We start from the raw sequence: 12,383 nt of genomic DNA, 5'->3' as shown, positions 1-12,383 counted from the left end.
ACACTAAAGACCAGCCTAGAACATGGCCTTATCCTTTGGGCAGTGCATGTGAAAGCTTAAGTACAGGCTACAGCATGCAATACATGTCTAAATACACTTGAGATGTATGCTACCCAACAGATCAATCTAGGAAATAATGGGTGAATGTGTATTTGCTGATCCAACAATTTAAACAACATTTAATTCTTGTTTAGAGATAAACACAGTGTTGGACTTGGCCTTTTCTGCAGGGTAATACCCATTTTCCTGTCAATCCTCCTGTTTAGCTGACTTTGTCTTTGCTGGCTTTAGGACTCTGCGCTCTTTACCACTGCTAACTGGTGCTAAAGTGCTTGTGCTTTCTCATATGGTATTCTAATTAACATATTTAATTTACTTGAAGTCCTAGTAAAGTTCACTACCTTCCCTCAGGGCCTGTATATTTTAAAGTTACTAGTGGGCCTCCAGCACTGATTGTGCCACCCGCACGCACAGCGTAGCCCTTTAAACGTGTATCAGGCCTGCCTTTGCAGATTGTGTGTGCAGTTTTTAAACTGCTATTAAAACCTTTGAAAATAAACCTTTTGCCAGGCCCAAATCTTCCTTTTTAATACATGTAAGTCACCACTAGGAAAAGCTCTGGGTAGCCCAGAGAGGGTATGTACCTTTTAGTTTTATATGCCCTTGTAGTATAAAACTCTTACATTCGCTTTTCACACTGTAGTTACCTTATTACATCTAATAAGTGAAAATTCCAAATAGCAGCAGGTAACCAGTTCATATTTTGTGTGTTTGGAATTGTAATGAAAAATCCTCTCTCAAGGTGAAGTCGGATTTTAAATTAAAATTTTGAAAATGCAACTTTAAGAAATGGGTCATTTGCCTGCCTTGGCCATTCAGTGTCTGCAGCTGTCTCTGGGCCACATGATTGGGCTTTGTGTATTCCTCCTAGAAAGCTACACACAATAGAGAGCTTTGGTGTACCTGGTGTGCCTTGATGAGCCATCACTGACAAGATGGGAGGGCGGAGCTTGGCACAGCCCTACTTACACTTGAAAGGGGTATGTCGTGCCTCCACACAAAGGGTTGTAGACCCCCAATAGTTAGTCTCGAGCCAGGATAGGAAAGGCAGGATGCCTGTGGATTTAAAAGGGAAACCTCTAGAAGCTTCTCCCACTTCAAATGTGGACCCCAATACTAATTCTTCAATACAGTTCTGAACCTGTGGGGACTCTGCCAGGAAGAAGGACTGCTGTGTTGCTGAAATGACTGCTACTCTCCTGTACTGCTGCTCTGAAGGACTGATGCCCTGCTGTGCTGACCTGCTGCTTGCTGCTCTCTTGCTTGGGTTAGAAGGACTGGACCCCAGAGTGACTCCAAGGGCTAGTTGGCTGGCTTCCTGACTAGATCCTCAGGGGCCAAAGGCTCCCACAACCTTAAGCCCAGCACCTGGCATATGCCATCTGTGATTCCTACTCTGCCAAGTGGTGCCACCCAGTACTGGACCCTTGGAAGTGGGCCTGAAGGTGTTCTGTCAGCCCATCTGTGGATCCAGCAGAACCGATGCATCTCGTCTTCTGCGCAAACCCGAGAAGAACTGATGCATCATCCCTGCTGCGAGGAATCTCTCAGTGCAGGACTCCACATCCACCTCGTAGCCCGCATCGGAACCCCCGCTGTGTCAAGCTTTACCAATGCTGGCCCACAATTTGCAGGCTCAAAAACGATGCAGGATCTTGCTTTGCAGCTCCGTAGAACCAATGCATCGCCTTGACTGCACAACGCATTCTCGACGCAGGACTTTGCAACACTCTGCGATCAGCATTTAAGGTACTCTGGTTCAGTAGGCCTAACTGTATCCGGCCCACGTTCTATCACAGTGGGTTTGAACTTATTACTTTATCCTAGTCCAGCGCAACCAGATATCCACAGTTGTCACTTTAAGTTTTTTGGTGCTGTATTTACTGACATCTTCAAACCTGCATATCTCCGGTTCTATTGGCTGGATTTTGGTAATTTCGGTCTTGATTTATTTATTTAAATCTACAGGTTTTTTAATTGGTGTGGGATTTTTCTTGTGTTGTGTTTTCACTTTATTACTGTTTAAAGTGCTTCATAAATACTTCACACATTACCTCAAGTTAAGTCTTCCTGATCTGTGGCAAGCTACCAGACGATCTAGCACAGGTTAATTTGGGGATTTGCTTGTGCCTCACCCTGAACAGGATTGTGGTTGTTACTCGAGTTGGGTTTTACCACACTCAATCTGCAACCCAGTTTCTCACATACTAAAACTTTGCTTGCTGGCATTTAAATATGTCTGGGTTTCTCCTTTCCCTTACTAGTGTTGTGTAATTACTGTTTTATTATGTTCTGGAATAAAATAAACCCAAATGGAGCTCCCCGGGAAGTCCCAACTTTCAAATTAAAGAATGAGCTAACCAATACACTTTTCTTATGATTTATAAAACTTTTCTCCCCTTTTTAGACAGTATCCTGACTTACCTGAAGAGGAACAAGCCTGTGGATGCTCTGTGCATTTTGGCGCTCACACTGAGTGACCTTTACCCATGTGAAACCTGGAGCTACACCTTCAGCAAATCTCTATTGGGACAAGGTGAATTTCTAATAATAGCCACCCAACTTTGTCTAATTTTCTGTACAAATAGAGTTTCATTGCTTCTTCAAGATCTGTATGAGGTTTGCTACCGCCAGACACAGCAATGCATTTTTTTAAATAAGTCTTTCGATCAGTATTTCAAAAATTGGACGGAATGATGAAATAAGGTGTAGACAGAAAACTAGTATGAGATACATGAAATGCAGCATGTTTAGTGAAAATAAATGTAAGACTGGTTACGAGCACAGGAGGGCCAGAACGATTAAATGGAATGTGAAGAGGGTCGACTGAGTGAGGTCAACAGATTGTTTACAGGGAGGAACTTTAAAGTAACCTGATCTTTTTTAAAGTTTTCTTGCTACAGTTCCTAGATCTTCTCCTGTTTTTGGGGACACCCGTGCACCTCAAAATTGGCGTTTTCAAGGAGCATGCACTTATTCTTGCCCCAGAACCACCCGTTTAAGATTGGAAGGCAATGGGTCCTCCAGTCCTAGCCAATGTCCTTTAGGGTCTAACACCAATGACACAACCCTTTATTCCTGTGTTAGTATTATGGTATTTTAGATGGCAGGGCGCAACGGCCAGGGCCGCTGACTCCGAAACACAGGGTTTGCGGTTCGATTGCCGGCAGCAGGTTAGCCCTGCACCATGCGACTCTGGGCAATAGCTCGTTTAATCTCTCCGATGGCCCCCAACGCCTTGACACCCTTAGGGGTTATTGTTCGTGCTTTACAAATACCGTTATTATTATTATTATTATTATTATTATTATTATGCTCTTAAAAATATTTTTTTAGCATTTCTTTTTTTTTATATATATTTTTATTGTATTTTTCTTGACATGATACACATGTTTGGCCAGTGCTTTTGCAGAATAAAGGAGTGTTTTTAAAACACAAGGTACAAAATTCGACAGAGAAGATACTCAATGAATTGAGCCAAATGCAAAAAAAACACTACATTTTCTCAAAGATCCAACTTAAGGACTAACATAAATTATCCTTTTTATTATTCTTATCACTGTGGATTTCTTATAACCAATTGAACATTTTTTTTTGTCACTTCACATTTCACATGACTAGTATTCTACAGAATTCACCTAACTTTTCAATAAATACTTTCCTGTTTGGAACAAAATATTATTCTGGAGAACTAAAATGATCTGCCTTTTTACAGTGTGTGTTAAAAAACAGTAAATATACTATGGTCTAACCTTGTAGTTTGGGTAATTTTTACAAACTACTCAGACTTGTTTTTCTTGCGGTTTATTGACTCCAGAACCAGGACGACAATAAACATCCATAAAACACAAATGTGTACACTGAGGTGTGAGAAGGTTCAAAGTGCTATACAATGTACCATATAATATGAAGCCATACACTGACGCATGATATGAAGAAAATCACTTTCTGCTGTTATCTTCTATTTTGTTTGCTTAAATGGCAATGAAGGTAACCGTTTGTGCCCCAAACTTCATCCAATAAAAAATGCACTTAGAATAAAGTGAAACATGGGATCATGTTTAGGTAAAATTATTGTGCTCTACTACTACATCATTTATTCTTTATTGATTCATTTTGAATTGATTTTGATATATTTAAGTTTTGAATTGATAATCCATAAAATCAAACACCCATACTAATTACAAAATAAACACAATGCATTCTTTTTTTTTTAATATATTTTTTATTTGGAAAACCTTACATGTGATACTACAGGCAAAATCAGGCACAGGCCGAAAATCCGTTGGCCTGCAACACAAACAGATTCAAAGCCTCGCACAGCGAGAGACAACAGTACAGTAATTTTCGGTCCGGCATAGCCCGTTAAATCAGGATTTATATATAAGCTTGTCCACAGTAGTTCAGGATGTGAGAGGATTCCAATTTATGATATGGGTAGAAGGATCTAATGGCATACGATACTGCGAAATCTTACACGGAGCAAGTCATACAACAGGATATTAGCCTTCAGTAGAGATATAGTTGGGAAGCAAAAAAAAACAGGACATGAAGCAGCAATAGCTATGTACTAGAACTCAGCGTCCCACTCGTAGAAGCAATAAACAGTAAAAGAAACACAAGTACACGCTACAGAAGTCTTTCCAATGAAAAAGTGACCTAGTCCCCCATCTAGCAAATAAGTATATAAGGAATAAGGAAAGAGGATACAAGAAGAGGAGAAAGAAAAAAGAAAGGGGCCATAGAAACAAAGAAGAAACAAAAAACACGTCCCATCCCCCAACCCCCCACCCTGCATACCAGCAGAAGGCTACAGCCTACCCCCCCTATAGGCATGCCTGTCGCCCCAGTAAAGAAACCCCAAATATGGGAAAAATGGAGGAGGGCCCTATCCCCGGCCCCATTCACACCCCCCCACCCCACATACCAGAAGAGCATGTAAGCCCACCAAGATGGAAAGTGAGCATCAATTTATGTCCATCTCAACCCCCCAAAGTCACAAGCACGAGCCAAGGTCCACTTCGTTGCCGGGATCACCCATAAAGTACCATAAACAGTCAGCGCTCATCCCTGGCCAGTCCGAACAGAAGCAGATAAACTTCCCATTCCACGAGCAAGCAAACCTGATGACCTAACCGTCCTAGTAGGGGCCACCCAGGCGCTCAGCGAAAGCAGCGGCACAGAGTCGACATCACTCCTCCAGGTTACACTCTCCGTCTTCGAGAGAACATGGCGCTTTTGTTTGGGAGGTGGATCAACAGGCAGGAAAGTAAAAATAGCAGCAGACACGCAGCTCCGGCCACCAAGCTCACTGGTCTCACAAACCAACACTGCACACCCCAGGGAGTCCTCGGCGGCAGCAGACTGGGCAAAGCCGGGCACCAGATCCACTTTGTACCCATCTGCCCCTACAGATCCCGTATCAGGAGCAATGACCGCCTGAGAGTCATTGATGGTCAACCACCGATGTTTCAGAGCTGAGTGCAAATCTGTAATGGCCAGAAAGACATCCCTCACTGTAGGCACCATTCCACCTCCGTCGATATACACAATACTTTCTTTCTCTAGGGACCCTCCGGACGGGATAAAGCATATTCTCATCAGGCAGCCGGGGTATTAATATCAGCTCGCGGTTCACGAATGGGTTATGGCGGAGCACACTCGAGCCCACACACTCGTGCAATGCCGCCCACCGCTTACCAGCCGCGTCTAGGAGAGGAATCTCCTTCTGACGCCCGCCTCAGATGGTGTGTGATCACCCACCGGCAGCACCCGGAGAAGGTCCGGTCCGGGCCGCTAACACCGCCTTGCCCCTCGGACGGCCACATCTACAGGAGCCAGCAAAAATGTGTGCCGCAAGGCTCGGGGGTCCAGCGCCGTGTCCAGCCTGTTTACCCACGGCAATTCAGCAAGCTGTAAATCTCGGCTCGGGTCACCGGTCCGTCATGGCCGACCAGGGCCGATGTCGATCGCTTCCCCGTCGGCTGCAGCGCCACTCGAGGTCCCGGCTTGTCCACAGTAGAGGCCGTAACCCTTACGACGACGTTTCTCGGCCGTCCGGGGTGGTCGTCATTCCGGAATTGCACGGCTGGGCACCGCATCCGCTCATCTACACAGGGCCACGGCTGAGATGCAGGATCATTGCCAGGATGGTGCGGGAGGTGAGGGCGAGCGGCGGAGCCGGGCGTCTATGCGGCCATTTTGGTCGCCGTCTTGGCTCCTCCCCCCACACAATGCATTCTTAAACAAAAATAAATACAATAACAAACTTTAATTCAGTTAATAGGGGAACATTTTGCAAAATGTAAATTTGTATCAGAAAATACCGTCGATATCACAATTGATGTCTCTTTTGATGTGTTAAACACAAACCTTTGGCTCTGTGACACCAGGCCTTTCATATATAATCTATATATATAAAAAAGAAAGTATGTCTGTTTGTCTTTTATGCATTACTACACCATTCATCCGATCGCCACGAAACTTTGGGAAGTTGTTGAGTACACTCCTGCAAAGGTTTCTGGCAAAAAAAAATAATAATAATAATTGTTTAAAGTTGTTGAGTACACTCCTGCGAAGGTTGCAGGTAAAAAAAGAAAAAGAAAAATGTGTTAAAAATCGGCCCCCGGCCCCACAGGGCCCTCATAATCTTTCCAATACTGAACGTTTACAGTTTACGGTGCGACTCGCTTTTGCAATGACCATCAACAAAGCACAAGGACAATCGCTGCAAGTGTGTGGACTAGATTTGGAGAATTCGTGCTTCTCACATGGACAACTTATGTGGCCAGCTCACGCGTCGTGTACGCACCAGACAGAAAAACAAAAAATACTGTGTATCCACAAGCACTCGAATAAATAAACAGAATTGAAACAACACTTTAACATTTTTTCCATATTAAAATGAATAAGTTTCAATAAAAATGACACAATGTAAATTGAATGTTATCATAACAAGTTTCCTTAAATTTCCTTTCTTTTGAGATCGAAGCAACGCGCCACGGGTAAGCTAGTTGAGAATATTGTATTGAATTGCAATACAAATATGAATCTTTTCACTACTTACAAGCAATATTTTTAACAAACATATACTACTTAGTTTTTTTTAATCGTATCGCAGACTTATTTAGAAGTTTGAAATATTATGCACTGTGTTCTCAATGTATTTCCTCAATGTTTATTAAACTTTGCTTGATTCGTTCCCTATAACAAGGGCAGCAGAAACATTACAAAATAGATTTGATTTTTTTACAGTATTCTAACCACATATAATATGATCCATGCTGCCTTAAAAAGTCTACCAGCTGAATGATTAAAAGCAGGGCCCTGGAGTTATGTGGCAACGGGGGACCAAATTACTGGGCAGGGTGATTAAAATATGGAAATCCATATTAGGACTAATTCTCAAAGACATTTATGAGTATGTGAAGTAGCAGTCCTCTAGTTCTCTTTTACTTGTCTTTGTGAATTAGCCCCAAAATATCGAAAATGGGAATAAACTGAAAATAGTCATTTACTATCACTATAACTAGAAATAACCGTACCCTCTCTGCACTTTTACTAATTGAAAGTTGGACACTCCTGGCCCATATCACAAGACATGTAAGAATACTCTTGTAACACTACTTCCATAATCATCAATGCTTTGCTGAATTGCCCCATATTAATTTTGTCGAAATCTTCAAATTTTGCAGCATATGGTGACTCGTGGCAAGTATGGCAAATCAATAATTATGCAGAAAACACAGCAGAACTTTATCACAAATGCCAAATGTATGTAATTGCAACTTCTTTTTTCTAAATGTATCCCTTGAATGAGACAGCACCTTTAGGTGACATAAGATTGACAAAGTGTTACACGCCCAACTCACTCGATTACCAAATCTTGCTATGGTGTTTTAGATTATAAGAGTTTATCAATACATGCAGAACTACGGATTAAGACATACTTATGTTTTTTTTTTTTTAGAGGTTGGCGTGTGCAGCTTTGCCAGGATCTCTGATGATTTCCACCAGGGGGTTTCTGAAACAATGAATCCACCTACAGAATCGGAAGAAGCTCATAGCATTGCTGTGAATGGAAGAGACATGACACTGACCTTTGGTGTGGTGGGAATTATCCAGTGCTGCAAGGTGGGGTACCAGAGTCAGGCAGTTGCTCCAAGTAACCAAAAACAATACCTTCTCTGCTAACCATTGATGACTTTAGTCTACCTCATTAGTATGCTTGATCAGTAGCGGTCGGTGGTGGGAGTGCTGCCGGGCAGTGATGGGGGCGGGGGAGGGGCAGGGTGGGGGGTAGTAAACTACGGAATACGGCCAAATGCAGGTAAGTAAACATATAAATAAATAAAACTAATTTTGTTGCACACACTGCATCGCCAAATTCGATGCAGTGCGTGGAACTACATAAAATTACGTGGCAGATGAATGATCTACTCACATGAGCCAAGACAAGATTGCAAAGTCTCAAGCCAAAGGCAAAAAGAAACCCAATGTTGAAAATGGCAGAGCCAAAGCTCAATCTATGTTTTTTGTTAACGATAGGTGACTAGACAGCTTTGACGGGCTTTAGAAGATAAGAGTGACCCTGAGCTGAGCACTCCATGGTTAATTTGAACCTTACATTATTATAAACATTGCATCAGAAATCTCTCCCTAAACCCTAGTGCTCACAGATCTGAACTTGTCATACTATCTCAGCAGTTTGTCAAAGAAATGTACTGTGGATGAGGCATCAGATGTTCTGTAAACCTTACCCTTAGTCTTGCTGTAGGAAATGTGGGTGGCGGACTCCGTTTAGCGAAGAGGATAGAGTGTGTGAAGCAGTAATTAAAGGGAATGGGTTGCTTGGAAGGGTCTGGGAGTGAAGATGGTCGACCCCAGGGCACAAGGAACTGTGACTACAAGGTTTTTAATGTTAGAGAGCAACGGGCGCACAGCCAATGATAGAAGCACAGGAGTATAGGTTTGAAACAAAAAAATGTATTCATGGTGCAACTGGGTGAATGGAAAACCTTACTAACCATTCGTAAGTTAAACCAGCAAGCTGGTGAAACTCATACAATCAGAAAAAGAGTCACCCTATGCACAAACATCTATAATCAGGAAGTACGTGTATCGTAGGATATATAATAAGTAACACAAGTAAGGTTGCAGAGAGACGATGATTTCTTGTGCAGACTGAAATCTTCAGTTCTTTAATTTCCCAAACATATAACAGCAGCCAGCCGACACGTGTTTCATCGCTTACGCGAATCTTCAGAGCTGGAAATTACAAAACAGTCTCTTATACATAGGAGTATCAAATTTAACACAAAGTGTTAGTGCATCGTTTCAAGAAGCTCTATTAGTTCTGACAAGTTCTTAAAAATAAATCTGCAGAGACACAAGTAGTTCATTGTGTGGTTCACCAAAGTGCCCCCGATCATAAAAAGTTAGTCAGGTGTCAGATTACTCTATATAAATAAAAGGTGTCTTTTACGACATAGTCCGGAGAAATGTTCAAGAATATATACATGCTGCCCTTATTAGCTAGCGTGCTCATATAAAAGATTTTTTATTTGTGAAAATGGTGGCTCTGTGTTCAAACCAGTGAAGATGTCGCCTTGGGCGTAATCAAAGATTAAAAAACAGTGGTGTGACAAGCAGTGACACAAGCATGTGGAGTGAAAAATCTGACCTGTGGTTTGTCTGACACATACCTCAAACACTTCTGTGTATACTTTTGAAGGTCTAAAGGGACAAGAGTGAAAAGAGATAATAAATATTAAATGGAATAAAAATGAACAGGGAGAAGGGGGGCACAAGTCCTTTAAAAAGAAGTGGGGGGACTGGCAATATACAAATGACCTCATGACGTCACATGCTGAACGTGTACCCGTGTCTAAAAATTACACAGGGACACATTCAGCATATTTCTGTGGGACCCAGCTTCTTGGCAGGGGGGATGGCGTCCACCCTGTGAAAAGAGTGGGGGGACGCCGTGTACCTGTGGGTACCCCCGACTCGAGCCCTGGTCGAACCTGATTTAAAAATATTGTAGTTTCTGCTTTCATGTAAAGGATGCCCTGCTCTGGAGGCCATGAGAGTGTTTTTATAAATACATTAATAAAAATAAAAAAATCTTCCAAGTGACATACATCGGGACAATGATCCCAAATATACACATTGAGGGGGTCCTTTAAAGGCTGGGGGATGTGGGCCATCTGCCAAAAAGTGGCAGAGATGGCGAGTCTCTCACCTCATCTACAAGTGGAAGGAACCAGAGGGGTTTCCATCTGCCGAGCCACAGCTGGCTGTGCCAGCAGAAATCCTGAACCTTGCAGCGTGTCAGCCACGAGACTCAGTGGCGTAACATTAGCCCAGGCAGCCAGGGCCGGACTGGCCATAGCGGGCACAGGGCGTGTCCCCGGTGGGCCACCAGAGTGGAAGCCAGTTTTAGACCCCAGGGGGGCCATTTCCACTGTGCAGGGGGGGGGGGGGGAATCCCAGGGGTATGCCGCAGCACAGTACACTGGGTCAGGGACCAAAGTGGTAGGTGGTGGGCCGGGAGGGGGGCCCTCAAGTTTCGTTATGCGCCTGAGAAGGCCGCCAGATCAAGGGAGCACAGCTCTCGCTCCTTGGCTGAGCACATGAATCCAACACCTGGATATGTCTCTCCACTCTCTCCACTTATCGCTGCTTAAATCCAAAACCACACAGTGAGCCTGCCATAGGAACCGTCCATCCCTGTTCAGCACAAGACACAAGCCGCTCAGCCACCTGCCGGAAACAGGGGGGAACAATGTACTTCTTTCTCTACCTGCCTGCCCTCTGTCGGTGCAGCAGGTGCAAGGACTCCCACTCTCAGAGGCATGCCCTGCCTCCTCATCTCAATCTCCTGCCTTAGTCTTTGGGGAAATTAGCTTCTAAAATGCTCCTTTGTGCACAACTGATAAGGTGTGTTGATTTTGGAGATTGACGCAGATTGACTTGTACCTGAAAGCTCATTGTGTACACTGGCTTTGTTAGTTGACTGTGATAAGAAAAAGTCAGGGTTTGGTTGTATTTACTAAGGTTGCATCTCTCTGCAGGTCGAATCTGGGATACACTCAGCCTCTGTGCCACTAAATCAGGAAGTCGCTCCATGCTTTTTAGATAAAAAGGTTTATGGGGGGGGGGGGCAGGGCCCCAACAAGAATTGTTTTTGAATGGAGACTAAATTTTGCATTATAAACCTCATATCAACATTGGTTAATAATAAAGGTGGTAAACCAGGATGGCTTTAACTAGGTTAGGGTCAGATGTACTAAGATAGGATTTGCAAAAACTTGTCCCAATTTGCGCACCAGCTGTTTCCGAATCCTGTGTCATTTCGTGAACTGACCTAAGTACTAATAGTTCATTCACAAAATACCAAATCGCAATGGGTTACAGTTCGACCATCTTCATGAATGTTAATGAGATAGGTCGCAAATTGTGAATCACTGCGATTAGCTGCATTCACAGGGATGGCGTATTGCTTGGATCATCAGACCTCCATATCTGTGATTGCTTTTAAGCAACGCAACCATTAAAAAAAAAATACAGCCTATTTTCCTTAAAGAAAATCAAGATGTCATATAAAAAGAAGCTATTAACAATATTTTTGATGAGTTGGCAGTAGTTCAATGGACCACTGCCTATTCCAAAATAAATGTTTTTTTACCACTCGCTAATAGGATAGTGTCAGTTTGCGAATGAGTTACCACTTGCTTAAAGACTGTAAAATATTATTTGTGATTGGATTTTGCTTGCAAATTATGAATTGATATTATAAGGTATTGCTATTTCGAATTGTTGCTCTAAATATGCCCCCTCCAAATAGCAATTTCTAACATTCAATAATATGTTAGTACATTCAGAAACACATTTTCTTTTGGTTAGCCCTGTGATTTACTGAAGTGCGGGGTTTTCTATCAGAAAAAGCTTCATACATCTGGCCCCTAATGTTTGTTTTAACAGCCTCGAGAACAGCATTACAACTTTGTGGCCCATTACGAATGGTCCATACTAATCCCCAGTAATTTATTCCCTGGGAGTTACCGACACCAGGGGCATCAAGGCTGTAGGGTGTGGGAAAGTGACTGTCTTGTGAATCAGTAATTCTGTTATGAATCCTCCGAAAATTTCTCTTTTTTCCCTGGTATTTCACCCAGAAATTCAGCCAGGTGGAGTTTTTAGGGGAAACACAGCAGATCCCCAAAGGATGTTTTCCTTAAACATAGAAACAGGCCCTCCTCCTATGAACAGCCTGCTTTCGTTTTGTTTGACCCCTCACCCCGCAAAATCTTCATATATGC

At 43.0% G+C, this 12,383-nt stretch overlaps 1 protein-coding gene across 1 annotated transcript in view; it reads left to right on the top strand.

Moving 5' to 3' along the window:
- AMZ1 (archaelysin family metallopeptidase 1) overlaps window positions 1–12,383 on the top strand; it is a 91,703-nt gene that overhangs the window by 33,156 nt on the left and 46,164 nt on the right. Inside the window, exons 3-4 of the mRNA XM_086942394.1 lie at window positions 2,468–2,596; window positions 8,030–8,193. Coding sequence (XP_086798520.1) covers window positions 2,468–2,596; window positions 8,030–8,193 — 293 coding nt within the window. The remainder of the gene's footprint in view (window positions 1–2,467; window positions 2,597–8,029; window positions 8,194–12,383) is intronic.

Source organism: Lissotriton vulgaris, chromosome 10, assembly GCF_964263255.1.
Source record: "Lissotriton vulgaris chromosome 10, aLisVul1.2, whole genome shotgun sequence".
NCBI lineage: Eukaryota > Metazoa > Chordata > Amphibia > Caudata > Salamandridae > Lissotriton > Lissotriton vulgaris.
The sequence above is the reverse complement of the archived record's forward strand: the minus strand, read 5'-3'. Positions and strand labels throughout refer to the sequence as shown.